Source organism: Callionymus lyra, chromosome 5, assembly GCF_982586985.1.
Source record: "Callionymus lyra chromosome 5, fCalLyr1.hap1.1, whole genome shotgun sequence".
NCBI classification, from domain to species: Eukaryota; Metazoa; Chordata; class Actinopteri; order Syngnathiformes; family Callionymidae; genus Callionymus; species Callionymus lyra.
Genome location: NC_141822.1, coordinates 7,197,644 through 7,217,494, shown reverse-complemented (window position 1 = coordinate 7,217,494; position 19,851 = coordinate 7,197,644). Strand labels below are relative to the sequence as shown.

General features: G+C 36.9%; 1 protein-coding gene across 1 annotated transcript; it reads right to left on the bottom strand.

The window, feature by feature from the left end:
- Window positions 1-10,644: 10,644 nt before the first annotated feature.
- Window positions 10,645-16,282, bottom strand: LOC148079177 (O-acyltransferase like protein-like). Its single transcript, XM_087792416.1, has 15 exons — window positions 16,142-16,282; window positions 15,370-15,503; window positions 15,126-15,204; window positions 14,876-15,011; window positions 14,411-14,604; window positions 13,429-13,629; window positions 13,286-13,367; window positions 13,118-13,219; window positions 12,864-13,026; window positions 12,674-12,753; window positions 12,400-12,486; window positions 12,175-12,298; window positions 11,907-12,093; window positions 10,918-11,060; window positions 10,645-10,846 (listed from the first exon to the last, which is right to left on the bottom strand). The coding sequence occupies exons 1-15, from the start codon at window positions 16,206-16,208 to the stop codon at window positions 10,748-10,750; spliced, it is 1,878 nt and encodes a 625-aa protein (XP_087648542.1). The 5' UTR covers window positions 16,209-16,282; the 3' UTR covers window positions 10,645-10,747.
- Window positions 16,283-19,851: the final 3,569 nt, after the last annotated feature.

Below are 19,851 nucleotides of genomic sequence, written 5' to 3'. Positions count from 1 at the left end.
TGACTTGACTTGACACTTTTGCCCTCTAATGCATTGTTTCTGGTTGAGTTTACGGTAATTTTAGGTAATTAAAATCTTTCACGTTGGAAGTGGCGGCGAGATTGCACCAGAGATCCGCTACTGACTGTTTTTTTGACCAATCTGATCGTTACTGACGGCATACAGTTATGAATTCTTTTTTTAAATCTTCAATTCAGAAACTGACATCTAACCCACACTCAATTCTGCTTTTCCACAATTTTCAACAGCATGAACAGTTTCTAACTGACTATACTTTGTGGATTTGATTTGATTGACTGCTCCTCAATGGATGAATAATTTTAAATATAGTCGAATCACTTACTTAATAAAAAAGAAAACATGTGATAAACTTAACTTAAATTGTGATCATTATTTGAGTTAAATTGAAAAGAAAATAATCCCAAAAGGTTGGGATAGAATGATTTTTTTTTAAAGTTTTTTAAAATGATATCATTTAAGTTATTTCAGAGTTTTTTTAATTAATTAATTTTTTTAGACAAACTCTTGTAAAAAAAACTCTTGCATGGCACTGAGGATTGAAGACATATTCTTAATTACTTTCCTATAGGTGTATCCATTGATGAGTTGAATGTATGTCTTCTGTGTATTCAACTGTTAAACATTGATAATGTCATCTCTCGTTCAGATCTTAAACATCCTGTGTTGTGTTTTACGACTGCTCCCTTCCCACAGCGGGGGTCCAGGGCTCAGGGGCTCTGGCCATCCGTGTCTTAACTTTTGCCCTTGGTGACATGGCTTAAAGGTGACTGTGAAGATAACATACTGTATGTATTGGGGGAGGAAGGATAAAGCCACGGTAACAAATGTCGTGATTTTTTAGACAAGGATGTTTCCGACTTTTGAAGTATCAAGACACAGAATTTAGGGCCCTCGAACCTGGTTGGAGATAACAGGTGTGAAGGAGGTCAGGAGATTCTTTGTTTAGATTAGTGATCAGATCAAACAACATCTGTTGTTCATTATGGAGTCAGATTTGGTTCTGGGAGTGTCTTGAGTGTCTTGGCTTTAAAAGACGAGACGATCTAAAGATTAAGTGCCACTCTCTGGGAGGACCTGGGTGAGCCAGGATGACTGACAGAGACTGGACCAAGCGCTGGAACTGTGGTATTTTTGAACAATTTGAATAATTTGCATTTCTTTGTTTAACTGTTGTATTTAAGGTCTTGTAAGGCCTACTTTGGTAATCATACTTTGTTATTAATAAATTGACTGTCTTAATTCTAAAATGTCACTCTTCCTTGGATCAAACGAATGCGCAGAACTCATTAGACAGGAAAGAGATTTGAGTTCCTTTAAATTGGTGGACCCTCGACGTGATCCAAGGAGGAAAAGACGACTCCGGTTGAGGTGACGGGGCCTGGATTCCTGGACTCAAAAATTACAAGCTGCGCAGCATAAAACGGTAAGAAGACACCACTTTATTGATTAGAAGTCTTCTTTTGAGTCCAGATCCAAGTTTCGTGGCTGAGATCAAGATAAATTTAAATTTTAAATAAGTATAGAGCAAAGTGTGTTTGATTGTTCGGAAATACCAGAGGTTGATTGTTAAATTTTGTTGTTGTTAAATATGTGTAAGGAAAAAGGTCAGATGTGCTGCTTTTGATTTGAAATTTTATAAAGTAAGAAAATAAGGGTCATTTTTGATTTAATGAATCAAGTTTTATGAACCTAAAGGGTGTCAACATAAATAACTTGTTCATTGAATGAGAAATGATCATAAGCTGTTAAAATTGATAAAGTTAAAAAATAAGGGTCGTTTTTGATTTAATAAAGCAAGTGGTACGAACCTGAGGGGGTCGACACAAACAACTTGTTCATTGAATAAGAAATGATCATAAGCTGTTAAAATTAAAAAGTTAAAAAAATAAGGGTCATTGTTGATGCAATGAGACAAGTTGTATGAACCCAACTTGTTCATTGAATTAAACATGATCATAAAATGTTAAGATTAAATCAATAAGGGTTGTGACTACTTTCACAATCATAGAAAAGCAGACACATCTGGAAGAAAAAATAAATAAAAAATAGATAAATAATAAAAATAAATAAAAATAGAAATGAAACAAATATTTTAATAAAGGCCTAGGCTTAAGACGCCTAATATTGATTGGGAATCAATGCCTTTAAGGTTTGGAACCTGCGTTCTCCTCGGGCTGGGCCCGGAGTATTGAGTTGTATCAATAACTTGAAGAACCGAAAAAGGTTGGAGGCCTTGGAACCTGATCAGCTCCTAAAGAACCCAAGGAGTTAGACTCCAAGTTCAAACTAGGTTGAGTCTTTATTAAAAAAAAAAGGTTAGGAACCTGCGTTCTCCTCTGGCTGGGGCCGGAGTATTGAGTTTTATCAATATCTAGAAGAACCAAAAGGGTTGGAGTCCTTGGTGATTAAAACCAAAAGAGCCCAGAGTGGGACTCTGAGTTTGAACTAGGTTAAGTTAAAGACGTCATTTTTTGTTTTGGTTAGTTTTGTTTTGCGTTGTATTGTGATTATAGCTTGATTTTATTGTTGTTAAGAAGTTAATTTTCTATGAAGTTGAAATTAATCTGTTGTTTGAAGTGGAATTTTGGGTGCAGCCTGCTGAGCTGAGGAAAAAACCTACAATCTTGTCCTTTTTTAGGTGAATCCCTGGACTAAAACGCAGACAGAGCGTTGATAAAACAAATTCTCTTGAACTAAAACGTATAACATCTTTAATGTTACGTTTTTCTTTTCTTTCCATATTCTCTTGAAAAAACGTAGCTTCTGTGAATGTTACGTTCTCCTTTTATATTTCCTTTGATATCAAACTTACAGCGTCTGTGAACGTTGCATTTTTCTTCTTTTACTTTCCTAACTTACAGCCGCTGTGCTGAGAAACGTTTGTGAACGTTTTCATTTATTGAGTTAAAAAGCTGCTGTGATAAAAACTGTAACAAAATGAGTGTGGAAATTGACCGGGAGAAAGAATGGTTTGACTGGGGAATGGTTCCACGGTGTGGTGAATCTGTTGGGATGCAACTTGAAAAAATATTCGAGCAAATGAGAAGTTCTGTCCCAACAGACAAGGATGCAAAGGAAGTTGAAAAAAGGGTAAAAAAGAATGTGAAAGAATGGCAGAGTACGGGATTATTTCTAGCAAATAATCACAAAAATGATGTGTTGAAAGGATGTGCAGAGAAATGTTTGAAAGAAGAAGGAGAGTGTCTCTGAGAGGAGAAATGAGGGGAAATTCCCCACAAACCCCGCAATACAGGAACACAGGAGAAACCTGGAACCACATGCAGGATCACGGCAAACATCAACGTCACTCGACCATCTGATCGACGGGAGGAAAGCAGACAACTTTCTAAAGCCAGTGACTTGACATGGAACTATTGACGACCCAAGAGACTTCTGACTTGGTAATATGAACACAAAAATACACTTATTATGAATGGTTTGGAAAACTAGGCCTTAAAATATTGTTATTGAAAATAAAAATTCCTATTAAAAATACCAAATTGATAAGAACTGAATACAATAAATTACTCGAAAGAAAATAATTAAGATTATAGCGCTAAAAATCCTATACCAATAAAAAGTAACAATAGGTAAAAAGATAAAAGCTTTTAAATAAATTAAAATAAAACATATAAAAGGAAATACTTCATATTTCCTTTGTTCCTCAACATCAGTGAAAAGACAAGAAACTAACTGTTAAAGATAAAAATGAATTTGAACATATTAAAGTAAAACCAGTTCCATTATTGAACAGGCTCATTGTTGGACAGAGTTCTGTCATGGAGTAACACATGTCTTAACAGGGGGGATGGTAAGGTCAAAAGGACACTGTGTAGCAACAGGCATCCCTCCATACTGGGAATTTTACTTTTTGTAGATCTTAGTTTAAAGCTTAAAAATACAACCCACACTGTATCATGAGGTTAAATCTAGTTGGTTTTATGGTTGTTCTGTGAATTTATGTTGCTTGACTCTATTTGGTTGGACTATGGAAGTATTTGTCTTGGCTGATAAGAGTAATGGTTACTTGTTTAAATTGTGAGCTAAAGTTAGTCCTTGTTGTAAAGTTTCGACTCTGACTGAGATTGTTCTTTGTGGCTTGTTTGTTTACTCTGGGACTGTGTCAGCTGTTTTAACATCTAGGATTGTTTAAATTAGGTATATTTTTTAGGTTTTCAAGATCATTTTATAATTCAAAGCAAGTTCTGCTCCACTGAGTGTTTTCTTGTCCATGACATGAAATTAGACTGAACCTCTAGAGGGAGGAGCTCTATCTGTGGGATTGTTCACTACTTGGGGTTAGACTCTGAGATCTGTTCCTGTCCTACTAACACACTCCTTCCACTCTGTGACTTTTAACACAATTTTGAGACATAGTGTCTATCTAATTACACTTTTTCAAAAAAGCTTTTCTTTTATGGAGATGAAATTTTCTGTCAAACAATCAAAGTACTATGGGTCACAGTGAAACATCAGAAAATGACCATTACTTTGACAAACAATTTTCTGGGGTCGGACAGTCATCACAACAAATGTTTGGTTTAAAAAAAAGGCAAAGTGTCTTCTCTCCCCTCTACTGTTATCACTCTCGCCCTATGAAGCAGCCTGATTCAGGAGAGTATGGAAGGCTGGTTCGCTTATGACGGGTAAGATCCTGACTAAAACCATGGGACAACCTAAGACAGGCACATTACGATTACTTGACCTAAGTCCCGTGAGAAGATTTCTCACTGATGGGACCATGCAGGTGATGCTGGTGAGCTGAGGTGGAAGAGAAAGTTTGTCAGAACCCTGTCTGATGATACGACGAAGCCACTCATGGGTCATGTTTTGCGAAACAGGCCAAACCCAATACATTGACTGATCCCATGAGGATGTTTGCAGCTGAAGAAAATCCTCCTTTTCTTGCATGATATTGTTTTCTTGACATTTTCTTGTCCGTTAATTAAAAGCATTGAAAGCTCTGATTTAAAATAGAAAAGGGGAATTCTCTGTAGAGAAGATTTTGAGATTTTTTATTTTTGATTGGGAAGTATAATTCTCTAGTAGAAGAGATTCTGAACAGTCATAACTGTGAGACGGTGTAATGTAGGGAGTTAGGAAATTTAAGTGAAATGAAATAGTTTAAAAAAGTGGGAAGTAAACTATCCTTTTATCTGCTACTTTTGGAAAGAAAACAGGGATAAAAGGAGAGGAAGAAGATATATGGTTGAAAATGTAGTATCATTGAATTGGGATAATTTTTAGGATAAGTATTGCTACATTATATTCTGATTGTAAATGATTTGATACGCTGACTGGTTTGGAGTGACAGGCTTGACAACAGAACAATCTCAGATCTACTTTGAAGATGAAAGAGGAAACTTGTTAATTTTTGTCATGGAATGTTGAGACTTTACCAACCAGAAGTGAATGAATAATCGAGGTGATAAAGAAGTTAATGAAGAAGTTGATTCTTAATTCAGTCTGTTGAGGTCTGTAAGTAAAAATAATTTTAACTTAGATTTGAAAAGTAATGACGAGGCTTGATACATTGTCATTAGCGCTGATGGCAGTGAGATCATGTCCTATGAAGGATTTTATAGAAGTGATAATTGATAATACAATTAAAATGATTGATTTTCAGATTCTTTAGGGAACAGTTTGGTGTGTGTCATAAAGAAAAATATAAATACTTCAAATAACTATAAGGGGTTAGAATATTTTTGGGAACTTTTGATAATTGTTGATTTGAGGATTACTTTAAAATGGTTAAATTCTAAACTTAAACTGGAAATCACTTATTATGAATTTGATTTGAGTAAAGTTCAATAAAAAAAAACAAAAAAAAACGTTATGAGTCGATCAACTGGATAAATGAATTGAAGAAAGAACATTTAAAAGAAATAACCGCTTTATATTTGAATCATCAGTTTGATCAGATGATACTGAACTTATGCATTTGACTGACTTACAGACATGACATGACGTAGACCGAACACTGTGCATCTGCAGTGCAACAGATTTTGTGTCTATGTGTTTGTGTGTTTGTGTGTCTGTGTGTCTATGTGTCCATGTGTCTATTTGTCTGTGTGTCTATGTGAGTGCCAGGATGCAAGAAGATGAGATCATGTGTGTTTGCACTGAGAGAAAGAAGCAATGAACACTAACATATACCGGCATGTGATATGTGCATGTGCATGATTCAATTGATCATTGTTTTGATATTTGTCTAACGAAGGGAACAAGATTTATCCTAAAAGGTTCTAGGAATGCTGCACCTCAAGTGAGGTGGAGAAGAGTCCTCATAAATCTCTTCTTTCCCCAATCCTGTGTGTGTGAGAGTGAAAGACCCCCTTCACCCCCAAACTTTTATTTTGCAGGATCAGGTTGGAACCTGAAGGCTCCATTTCACATATCAATGATGTTTAGTAACAGTGTTTGTTTCTAATGATGACTTAAATTCTCCAGGAGCAGAAGCAACACATGTCAGTAGTTTGGTGGTCTAGAGACACCAGGACCTTGTTGAGTGTGTTGTGTCTCATGATATTGTGATAATGTGTAACTTTCTTGTCCTTTTTGATGAACATTGTGCGCTTGCGAAATAACCTTCAATTTTATACAGAAATGATTTGCAGCACTGATAGGTTTAAGTGTGGGACCTCCAGGACTAAGAGCTCACCGCCGACATGGCTTTGAGGGTCTGAGAAAGGAGACATAGTCCAGACGAACGGCAAGTCTAGCGGAGAGGTCGAAGGTGCCACGCTAGAGACAGGACGAGCTGAAGGAGGGTGTAACGTGAGACCAGACCAGACACGTGAGGGTTCTACACGGGAAGCTGAACCAGCTACATCCAAGTCCGGACCGGATTGGAGTTCCAGGTGGACAGAAGATGCGTGCTGTCCCCAACAAGTGGTAGAACGTTACCGCCAACTGCGGCCCTACAATCTGTGGCCCCTACTTCCTGTGGTCCCTGCATCCTCACTCCTTGAAGTCTCACTGCTTTTCACCAGCAGTGATCCACCCCTGCACCTGATGAAGTCTCGCTGCCAGCGATGACCTTTTCCACCACATCACTACCGCTTGATGGCAATTTTCCTGCTTTTGCCTATTTCCTTAAACCATTTTGAAATATGGCTTTCCACAACAACCAGCGGAAACACCCTACAATGCCTACATGAGTGCATTGTCCTGAGTCTTGAGCCCACATGGACTGGGGCGCTCAGGGAATTTCCATTTCTTTCTATCAAAGAGGTGCTGAATGGAATCCTGCGCCTCCACCAAGCGATCATGTCCCTCATTGAGAGTTTGTTTTGCTCATGAAATCATCTCAATTCACTTGATGAACTAAAAAGTTTGGAAGCCCACAAACGACATTGGTAGCTCGCTTGAAAACTCTTTGAATGATATCCCTTGTAATGCTGCCTTTCTGACACAAACTTGGGAATTATCTATTGAGGTTTTCTTGTTTTAAGATTCACACTGGAAGTGATAAAATCTTGGTTGGTTTTGAACAAATAGATTTAAAAATGTTAGATTTCACTGTAGCAATTGGTATTGTTCAGTGAAAGGAGGGTGTATGATTCATATCAAATTCACAGGTTAAATAGTTTTTGAATGCTTCCAAAAGTAAGAAACAGACACATAGGGTGTCCGTAAAAATTGAAAGATTGTATGAGATGATGTTTTTGGGAGTAATCTGTGAGCATGAATTTAGTTGGAAGCCACAGTATTTAAAAAATAATAATAATTTGGAAAAAATAAATGAGAAAAAATCGAATTGTATAATCTACAAAGTCTGGGATTTGTAAAACAATAATTGTTTTTGCATATTATAATTCTCACGTATAAGGCCATATATGAAATTGTGTTGAGGTTTTGGGGAAATACATGTAGAAATACATAGACCCTATGATTAAAAACTCCAGAATGAGTTATTAGAATAATTCGCAATGTTTCCCATTAGAAAAACTACTAATACATAACTTAGAAAGTCTGGCATTTTAAAAATTAGTTGACATTTTACATTTAAAAACATTAGAAGCATTATTTTGAGTTAAGAATTGAGAACTAATGTTAAATATAGTTGGTTTCATTTATGTAAGCGAAATAATGAAAGAGGCTTTGTGACATAGTTTTGTAGAAACTGGTCAGTTTAAAAATAAAATACATTTAAAAAAATATAAATGAAAAGCTAATAACATTGAAATGTAAAATACCTAAGGATTACAAGGGGAAATGAATGAAATGTGAAATGATTGTTTTTATTTTTTTTGTTTAGAAAATTGATATTTTGGGTTTATTTCATGGATTACATAGGATAGGAAAATAAGTTTGGGCTTCAGCCTGCTCCTTTTTCGATTACAGAGTTTGTTTAAGGGTTTGTGGTGAGAAAATGGTGTGTAGAAGTTATGAAAATAACTGCAAACTGATTGATCATTTACCATATACCAGATTTTGAGACAAAAGGTTTTGAACTTCAACATTTTAAAGGTTGACCTCTGGTTTCAGAGGTCAAAGGAGGGATTGAAGACATATTCTAAATTACTTTCCTATAGGTGTATCCATTGATGAGTTGAATGTATGTCCTTTGTGTAATCAACTGTTAAACATTGATAATGTCATCTCTCATTCAGATCTTAAACATCCTGTGTTGTGTTTTACGACAGCTCTCTTCCTCACAGCAGGGGTTATGAAGTTTCAGGGCTCAGGGGCTCTGGCCAACTGTGTCTTAACTTTTATGGCCCTTGGTGACATGGCTTAAAGGTGACTGTGAAGATAACATACTGTATGTATTGGGGGAGGAAGGATAAAGCCACGGTAACAAATGTCGTGATTGTTTAGACAAGGATGTTCCCGACTTTTGAAGTATCAAGACACAGAATTTATGGTCCACGAACCTGGTTGGAGATAACAGGTGTGAAGGAGGTCAGGAGATTCTTTGTTTAGATTAGTGATCAGATCAAACAACATCTGTTGTTCATTATGGAGTCAGATTTGGGGAACTTAACTTATGATGGGAGTGTCTTGAGTGTTTTGAGGGCTTTAAAAGACGAGACGATCTAAAGATTAAGTGCCACTCTCTGGGAGGACCTGGGTGAGCCAGGATGACTGACAGAGACTGGACCAAGCGCTGGAACTGTGGTATTTCTGAACAATTTGAATCATTTGCATTTCTTTGTTTAACTGTTGTATTTAAGGTCTTGTAAGGCCTACTTTGGTAATCATACTTTGTTATTAATAAATTTACTGTTTTAATTCTAAAATGTCACTCTTCCTTGGATCAAACGAATGCGCAGAACTCATTAGACAGGAAAGAGATTTGAGTTCCTTTAATGGTTAAGAGGAGAGGGGCCAGTTCTGTCCCCTGAGGTTCTCCTGTACTGCACACCACAGTGTCAGACGTGATGTCCTTCAGCCTGACATACTGTCATCGATGTTTTTCCTGCCCGAACTTTCCTTCACCCTTCTCAACAGTTCTTGAGGTCCGTTTGGAATACTGACAAATCATATAATGTGATGATAGTCCTGCCCACACTGCCAAAAGTACCAAAACCTGGTTAAACAACCATCAGATAATGGTGCTTGATTGGCCAGCGAACTTGCCAGAGCTGAATCCCATTTATGGGGCATTGCCAAGAGAAAGATATGAGACAGAACAATCCTGGTCTTCCATAACGCCTGAGCAGTGCCACAGGCTGATAGCATCCATGCCACGGCGCATTGAGGCAGTAATTCATGCAAAAGAGGCCCAAACCAATTACTGAGTGCATTTGCACGATTAAACCTTTCAATGGGCCAATTTACTTCTCTTTAAAATCCCCTTTCTGTTAATTGTGTGCGATTTTCAGATTTTTTTAGATTTTCAGTTTGACGTTTTCATAAATTGAATTCAAATGAAGGCATGAAATAGCTTGAGTTGCATGTTATGAACCTATGTCATACATTAGTTTCATTTTGTAAATAAGGTGGTGCAATAAACAAACCTTTGCACGATATGTGCTGGCTCTTTGAGTGTTAATGTTTTCCTACCCCTTCCCAAAGGCGAAACAAGCAGGAGTTAATGGTCCGGGTATCCCAGTCAACATTAAAAACTAGGACAAAGCATCGATCAGACTGTCATTAAGCAACATCTACTAAGAATCCATTAGAACACAGAAAATCTTACTCAATAGGAACTGTAATGGATGTTACAACAAAGTCACGTTTGCATCCATTTGCACAGACCTGGTTCCAAATGTGTCTTGCCTATGCTTTACAGTTAGCTGCACTCAACCTTAGAACAGAGCTGTTTGCAGAGAGATCAGTTTTTACAGGAGGAAAAGGTCTCTTTTGTCAACCAAAGTCTAACAAAAATGTTCATAGTAGAAGATGCTTGAGTGCAGCATATTTTCCACGGTGAGGTGGATCAAGGACAATCTACACTATCCGTTGGGTTTGTTGCTGATGCAACATGGCGGCAAATAATAGCTGGAGTCATCTGCAGCAATTCCTCGCAGGTTGAAAAGATCCTTCATATGCTGACATAGGATTGCTGTGCCAAAACCTAAAGTAGCGATCGGCTGCTGAAAATGCATCTTCTTGGGATAGGATGTTTTCCATCTGCCTCGACCAATGTGGCAAGAAGGGAAGTGCAGAGACGGGTATAGTTCAGTCTTTATTGAACAGTGCGTTAGAACCGAAAGAGCTTAAATGCTTCACACATGAAATATATAAATTCACACACCTTGGTCCACCTGTTCTATTTTCACTTACACTTGAGAAGAACAAAAGGTTTCTCCACCAGCACAGTCAAAACATAGGCCAGGACAATGGAGAGCACTACGTGACCACAATAGAAATACATCTAGAGGAAGACGGAACAGACTGTTAGAAATACATATGTTCATTTGTTGTGTTTTCCAAACAAGCACTTACGAAGTTGATTTCTAAATAGTGGATTGGAGTTTCTTGTAGAAAAACGTATATCATAATGATGAAGGGATGAATTAGGTAGCAGGCGTAGCACAGGTTTGAAATGGGAACCCAGAACTTCAGTGAAAGGAAGCTCATGATATAACCTTGAAACACATTAAAATATTAATATCTTCACTTTTGCTGAAAAAGAAAAACAAGAATTCAATTAGATAAACATTTTCAAAAGAAAGTTTGTGTGGGGTACTGTCATGATCCTTGTAAATATTTTTTAATTGTACTAGTTTGCTTCCTATTCTGGGGTTGTTTGTTCTACCTTGGTAGCAGGAGGCAGGTTCACACAACTGAGATGTTTAGCTGCGGTCTCTCTCCCTACTAAAGGAGCTCCAAAGCAGAAAGAGTTCCAGTTTATTGCATCTCCCGGCCAGGTTTGGCTGCACTCTGTTCACTCTTCATAGGCTTCTAAAGGGATGTCTGAGTATTTGACTCTTGGATTCCTGAGACTGTTCCTGACGTTGTCAGCGTTTTCTTTAGTTTACCAATCGAAGTGCCATTACAGCCGTGCTCCTGCCTCCTGTGTTCTGGATTTTGGATAATGTTGTTGCCCAAGTTGTAGCCTGTTTTGGATTGGACTGTTTCTGCTTTTGGCTGCTCGGACACTCCACCTGTGACAAGTTTCTACTAAAGGCTATCTATCCTAAGTTTCCCTAAAGATGTTTGATATGGATTAATATACTAATATTAATTACAATCTGGTGTGATCACTGTACCAGATGAATGTATGCTCTGACCCAACATATTAGGTCATTGGACTGTGTGTAACGATGAGCTGATGAAGCTTATTGAACCGCTGTACTACTCTTTATGTACTGGCCTTAGCTAACGCGTACATTACCTATAAAAAAAACTTTCCTTATTCATACCACTGGGATCTTGACTGTAGATGACTAGTAGAGAGCAAGGTAGTTTGCAGGGAAACTGCCTTTAAGTACCTCCAAAGCCTTCCTCACAGGCTAATATGACCCAGGTGAGAGCCATCGCCCATAGTGTCCTGAATAGTCCTTGGTGAATTATAAAGGTTACTGATGGAGTCCCTGCGATTTTTTCAAGGTCAACGGTGAGTCCCCCCACCATAGCCAGGACTGACAATGAGCATATCCATCCAAGGGCTACCTGCCACTACATTGATACATAAAATAAAGGTTATTTAAAGATAAACATTCGGTTAAAATAGTAACAATATTTCCAATCACAACCTACATTTTTCTTTAAAAGGTTTTTCTTTCTTATTGTGAGGTACATTCCAAACATGATTCCAATCAAAAATGGTCCATATCTGAAATAAGGTTTGACATAGTACAATTCAATATACTCCTCCTTTGACCTGTAATGACACACACGACATTGATATAAGGATATTATTTTTGTATAATTGAGTTGAATCTAAATATTATTTTATATTACAAACAGCTCTGAAAGACTCACTGAACATAAGCCGCCAACACGACAATTGCACTCACAATGGTCATCATCATCAGGGCAACACACAAAAAAACAAACACAGCTTTTTTTCTGAAAAAGAAAACATTATCATTGTTGAAAAATAAAAATAATAGTCAATATCATGAGCTTAAATTAATTACATTTTTTACAAAACAATTGTAATGATTGATTTAAACCTTTAATAGAACACATTATGTAGAAAGCAAATAGAGAATCCAATATTTCTGACAATATATGAATAAAGAATCAAACATACCTTCTGTAGGCAAGAATGAGCAGAGGAGTTGTGATGAAACACTGAAAGTCAACCGGGATGTACCATGTCCAAGGAAGACACTTAGGAGAATTGGTGACAAGGGTGAAAATGTAGTTACAGTTAATGAAAAGTAAAAATGAATTAAAAAGATAGATAAGAAATCATTGACAGTTTTGATGGACTGACTTACAGATAAACTTTTTGGCAATAGATTGTTTATCAACAAAAAGTTTGTCCAAAATGTGTCACATTGTAATTGGGTTACACGCAATATCAGGCCATAAGGTCCCTCATTGAAGACAGAAAAGACGCCAACATGAAGTAAAATAACAAATATATGGAGGGGCTGTATCCTGTAACGACATTAAAGTAGTAAGTAAAGCATAAGCATCACTTCACAATTCTTTTATGAATTTTTCTCTTCTTTTTTTTTCAAAGTCTAACCTTCTGATCCTCTTGAAGAAGTAATCTGCCACAAGACCTAGACTCATGGTGTCATCGTTCCTCTGGATTAAGCTCAGAAGACTTCTGGCACTTAACAAACCCCTGAAATAAAAAGACAACATTATAGCTTTCATGAGTTCAATACATATATGGTGGATGGTGCCTCACCCCAAAAGCAAAAAAGTGTCCGGACCGAAGGTATATATGGGGGGGTTAATCTTCAAAGATGCTAGAAATATCTTGCTGTTATCTGTGATTCAAAGATAAATGTTTGAAAAAAGCAACTTTTTAATCCGAAAACCCAATCCTACCGATATAGTCAATGGGTACAGTTTCCATAGTATGTCCATAGATGATCCATAACATACTAAGTGCTCGGACGCCGTTCAAGGATGTGTAGTTATTCTTGACAGGGGTGCTGAAGATTCCCTTAGTTGTTGTCTGTAGAGAGAAGGCCTGAAGAAACTGCTGCAAACAACGACGTAGGAAACCCGGCTTCTTTTCCTTGTCATCTTAAAAAAAAATTACAGTCAAAACTGCTTTGAAACAAAGGTGAGATCAGCAATTTTACAGTACAATGCACTAGTAAAGAATATCAATATATACTTTGTGCCAGAATAAATAATATCAAATCATATCAGTATCTTCCCAAAAAAAAGAAGAAAAGAGAACATTTAAAAAGTTGAACATTTAATTAAAAATTTTAAATAAATTACGCAGGGCAGCTTGGCAGGCCTAGATTATTATGATAAATTGCCGAAGTATGGTAGAAGATAAGTGGCATCAGAACATTTACATATTTAAATTTTAGAATTATTGTAATTTTTCTTAACCATTCAAATATTTGTATTTAAATAATTGCCAATAAAGTGCCACCAGACAATACCCAAAAAGAACACAGTTACTGGTTCGAACTTTTGGCCAATCCTTCGAAACATAGACGATCAGGTGACAACATAAAAGCACTTTTGCATAAATTGAACTATTTTCCTGACAATGTTTCAGTTTTGTTTTGACCCCTGGTGTCCTAACGTTACGTTACATCTCACATTCAATTTGTGGTTTCTGATGTCAAATATATATATATTTTGTCATGACTCTAGAACGGTTTGTTTTGCTTTATATATCTCTCAGCAGGAGTCCCATGAACGGCTAAGTTTCATTTGTCGATGGAGAAACGTTAACAAAAAGGCAACTTAAAAAAGGCAATGAATTACTACATTAATAAAAAGAACATCTTTATATATCTCTATTCACAAATAACCATTTCTAGGCGGATTTTTTCTAATTTACCGTCTTCTCTTAATCTGCATTTAATCTTTCCAGAATTTGAGGAATCGTTCACGCTTATATGTCCATGAATTTGCTCTTTGTCCAAGGAGGAAGGTTCCTCTGCTGACAGAAGTTTTCTTCTCATATGCTCATTCAGCACAGCAGTAATCAGTGTTGCAACGAGAGGAAGGGCAACCAAAACACAACATAGGACCCTGGGAGAGAAAATATAATCAATTCGTTAAACTAATTACGTTAAATTAAGATGTATGAAATGAATGATTCCTCTTTGTGAAAGTATGGTAACTGGAGAGGCCTCAAATGTAAGTGAGCGGAGATATGGTTAAGGGCTAAGATATTTTTAGACAGACAGACGAAAGTCCACTCGTTGGTGACAGTATGCATGTGGGTAAATAACAATGAATATGAAGATATATTTTAAAACCATCCAACTTATTTTCTACAATAATCACATTTTATACTTACAGACAAGTGATTCCGAAAGCATCTGAATCAATTGCAGTGGAAAAACAACTTGTCTTCACCACATCTAGCGTAGAATTGTTAACCAGTATTGATGGTAAAAGAGGAATGAGGGGTAACTCTCCGAACTTGAGTCGTTCTTGAAATCAAACAGAATCAAAATCTCATGCATGCTTGAAACAAATCGCTTTAAATTCATTCTTACTCAAACAAAATGTTGGGGTTAATTCATGTCATAGGTTTGTCAACTTACCTTCAATCACCAGCGTGTTTACCTCTGTATCTTTACAGGAGTCAGGAACACAAATCCCCACAAAATAGAATAATTCTCCCTGCAGTGAAAAAACAATTTTAGAAGATCCAGAAATGTTTGATTTATAGTTTCCTAAGTTGAATAAAAAAAAAAAGAAACAAGTTAATAGATTCTACTCCCTGTGCAAGTAATATGTGTAATTTTACACCACTTACTGTTATTTTCTGCTGTTTTGTATAATTACCTGTTTCTGAAAAACTTGGCAGTATTGTCCAGAGAAGGAAGTCGCGTGGGCAGAGCGACATTCCGAAATCAAGCCTGGTTGGTTGATGTTGCCTCCTTTTATGTTGCTTCCTATCTTTCCAAATGAATCAAACACTGTAGAGATGTAACATTCACAAAAGGATACATAGTCAATTTTTAAAGTCCATTTAAATTGTGAACAATTCGTGAAAAAGATATTGAAAATGTAATTGTTTTTGTATTGCATTGGTAGTAAGCAGTTCCTTAAAAAAATGTCATTAGAAAACTATTACCAAAATTTCAATAATTCAAATAGATAATTGAAATGCACATAATTAAGCTTGTAACTAATATATTTTTTACAAACACACTTTAACTCACATAGGTATGCAGACTTCCTCACTCAATGTCAAACTATAACTATTATTTGAAGTACTTTATTCTCTGTTAGGAAAATATATATGTATAGACGTCGAAAGCACATATTGATAAAGTTGCTTATCATGAGAAGTTGTAACTTTGAAATACCTTCAAAAAACGTGTTTCGTTTGCATATGGAAACAGAGAACACTAAGTTATGAAACAAGCTATCTGACTTTTTATGGCAGCACGTTTACTAAATAAGGAGTCAAAATAATGAATAAAACACATAGCAGTCATCTATATCTGTCGTAGTTACATTTTTGTTTGAATATAAAATTACATTTAAAATATTCTTATTAAAACAAGCAACCTGTCAAATAGTTTCTGAGGACTTTTTGCAGTGAACTTACTGACAACACTGTATTCTTTTGGGTTTTCCTGGTTCAGCTCCCAGAGGAATGAGGTTGTGTCTCTCATGCATTTGTCAGAGATGTTATGCTCTTGGAAATCCTTCAGTGCAGAGCATAAAGTCACAAATGTGAGCAGCAGCAATGGACCAGTCACAGCCATCGTAAGAACTCTTTGTAGAAGATATTTCAGTGTGAAGCTTTTTATTTAACCACATGAAACCCAGTTATTATTCCTTTGTGTATCTCATCATGTTATTGATTTACACCAGTTAGCATGGACTGTGCCAGTAATAGAACACTAGATCCTGAATACTCATCCATCTTAATCCATGAAAAAAAGTCCTCTCGGTGTCATGCTTCTTCATATTTATTAGGACCATATTTACCCTTTACTATTAACAATCTTACCTGTTGTGTGTTTCTTACTATCTACTTAATACAGTTAACTAATAAGTATAATTATAATAAAGTATAATTTTTTTATCTGTCAGATTATAAATCACACTTCATGCCAGAAGAGAACAGTGAACTAACAATATTCATTTCTCTCCACAAGATATTTCATTAAACAGATATAATAACTGGACATTTTGTACATGCCAAAGACTTCTGTAAATTAACATTATTCATTAATATATTGTAACTGTTTTGGAGTGTTTTTCAGAGTTAATGGTTTAAGTTGGGATATTACTGAGGCCCGTCAAGGCATCGCAAGTTTTGGTTCGTGAAGAAGAAGATGGACAGATGAAGCGTGGCTTCATCGTTTTTTTGCCGTTGGCTGTGGCCCATAGCAACCTGTTCAGCATTATAAATAAAATTGGTAAAGTTCTCACACGCTGTCTCTTTTTTTGGGAGCACTACAATACATTGAATACGTTTTTGTCTCATTGGCCATTGTATTCATACACTATTGCACTTGGGTAAGCATAACTGGTAGACCTTGTACAAGGTCCATCTTAAAACGTTCAAAACAGGAGTCCGTTCCAGTCGTTCCAACACGCCGTCACTTCCTGTTCCGGTTCTTAATGCTCTACTTTGTAGAGAAAGATGGTCAATTCAGAGTGTCACGGCTCGTTTATTCGCCGCTTCAAGTCAAACAAAATACAAGCTTTACGATCGATCGGACGTACTTTATTCCAGCAACTATACAGGTCAATAGCCCCGGGAGAAGAGGTCCCGAACTGTAGAAACACTGCGATATTTCTGGGCCGGGAGGTCCTCTCCCCCTCGCCAAATGGTTCCTTCAAGCTCCCTGTGTCCCAATCACCCGCAGAGAAGACATCCTAACTAATTTTCTCGGGTGGGGGCCTCCGTCTTCCAGCCCCCCCTCCCGGGTTTGTCTTGCCTCGTTCTTTGATCTATGATTTAAGGTGTGATTGGCAGATAAACAGATGTTTTTAAATGACCGGTGTCGTATCTCTAATTCTGTTCCAAGCTTGTCTTGAAACAGTGTGTCAGTCTAGAGTGAAATGTTGTTTGTGAATGTGTATTCAAATGTTTAAGCTCTTAGATGAAGCGAGTAATTTATACTTTATATTTTGATTATCTTTTAGCATTGATTTAAGTAGACGGAAAAGAAGATAATCCCCACCCGAGAACATTTTAATGATAAAATTACAAGAAAACAAATTAGGAAGTTCTCTCAATGGGGGATCGGGACACAGGGAACTTGAAAGGACCATTTGGCCGGAAAGAACGACACCCTGGGCGGGAAATTTGCCTTAAATATAGCGATGTTTCTACAGATCGGGAAATTTTCTCCTGGGGCTATTGACCTATACAGTCGCCGGGAGAAAGTGTGTCCGGTCGCGATCGTAAAGCTTGTATTTTGTTTGACTTGGAGCGGTGAACCCGTGACACACTCTGATTGTCCATCTTTCTCCACAAAGCGAAGCATCTTCTACCATACATCATGTTTTGATCATTTTACATGGGAGGAAGCCAACATTGTCAGGAGACACGATATTCTGGTAAGAGAAGAGATCCTCCTTTTTAAAAGAAAGAAGTTGGCACTTAATCATTGATCATCTTTGGCCGAACAACCTCCCAGCGTCAACAGGAATCATAGAATAAGACCAGAAACATATCATGGAAAACATGACAAATGTGTTGATTTGAGTATCTTTCAAATATATATTGGACCTATCATCAGTGTGTGTCTGTTTGTAGAGAATAATCTTAAACCACTTAAACCCTTTGTTTTTCTGGAGATTATACATTTTTTACCACAACCACATCAATCCTGGAAGTCTCGCCCTTCAATGTGTTTAACAATGAAAAAAAAAAAATCGAACCTTTTTATTGCCAATTTTCCCATTGTGCAAGATTTTAATCTCGTAATAAAGTATTTTTCCTACGATTTTATTCCCGTAATAAGCATTTTCATATGACTATAATCTCTTGATTAATACATTTATATAATATAAATAAACCTCTGTATACCAAAACAACTTTAATTGCAACACTTTTCTGAGAGAAATGAACCAGATTAGACACTTGATGTTCTCTTTGCTGTCTGCGACAGGACATCTGAACTTGGCCCAAATCTGGGAAGCCATGGTTACGACAACCCCCACTCCTGGTGGACTGCTCCTCTATATAGGTTGTCTGCACTGATATTCAGATGATAAGCGAAGAAGCTCTCAGTAACAGTTGATCATCTTTTCATAGCCAAATCCACGACGCTACCATGATCTCGCTCCTATGAAGGTTGGCCTGTGAATATAATGCCTACATTAAACTGATACGCAGTGCAAAAAAAGGTTGGAGACCCCTGCCATAGAGCTTCTTCTGGCTTTTGTGATTTGATTTGTCTTATTCTGTTCTCCACCTCCACTGGTCTTATCCCCTGGTAACGATTGCATACTATGACTTGCATGCAGTGAGCAGAACAGCGTTAATAACTAAGAAATATAAACTTTTATTGCCTGTGTTGTGAACACAACATGGGATAGATTGTGGTCACAATACAGAATAAAATAATGAAATACAATCACATAAAATAAATGACACATTAAAATGAAGTTACATATAAATATTTCATAGATACAAACTAAACAAAGGGCATTCAATTGAACAATATTCATGATCTGGATAGCGGAGAATGGGTTCTTGAACATTGATGTTCTGTTCCATATCAATCTCAGTCTACTTCCTGAGGGTGAGAAAAAGCATCTGCGGTCCAGCCTTGATGTAAGCCAACAAGACTTTTGTCTCACCAAAGTGCTTAAAGAGGGTTTCAAAGACCTTTGTACTGAGTTTTTCATAACTTGGTCTGTCCGCATGATGGAAGGACTTCAATAATTGTCTTTCATTTCTTGGTAAGAGACGGATGGATGCAAGTTGTTTTGGCTTCCACTTCCGCAACTTCCACTTCAACATATGTGATCTCTTCTGTCCAAAGTCTTATACTTCAATTTGTGGAGAAAGATGAACAATCCAGAGTATGTACATGTCGCTTTATATGCCGCTTCAAGTTATAGAAAATACAAACTTCAAATAACGATCGGACCGGACCCCTTATCCTGGCGAATTCACAGATTGACAGTCCCGGGAGGAATGGTCTCGAGCTGTAGAAGGCTTTCTGTATTTAAGCCAAATTTTCCGCCCAGGGGTCGTCTTTTCCGGCCGAATTGTTCTTTCAAATTCTCTGTGTCTCGATCAACCGTTGATTAGAGTTCCTAATTTGTCTTCCTGTAATCAAATTATTC

Coding starts and splice junctions, on each gene's coding strand:
- LOC148079177 (XM_087792416.1), bottom strand. CDS start 16,208: ATGAGAGACACAACCTCATTCCTCTGGGAGCTGAACCAGGAAAACCCA. Junction 15,504..16,141: donor AAAAGAATACAGTGTTGTCA/GTAAGTTCACTG, acceptor ACATCTCTACAG/TGTTTGATTCATTTGGAAAG. Junction 13,027..13,117: donor TTCTTCAAGAGGATCAGAAG/GTTAGACTTTGA, acceptor ATGTCGTTACAG/GATACAGCCCCTCCATATAT.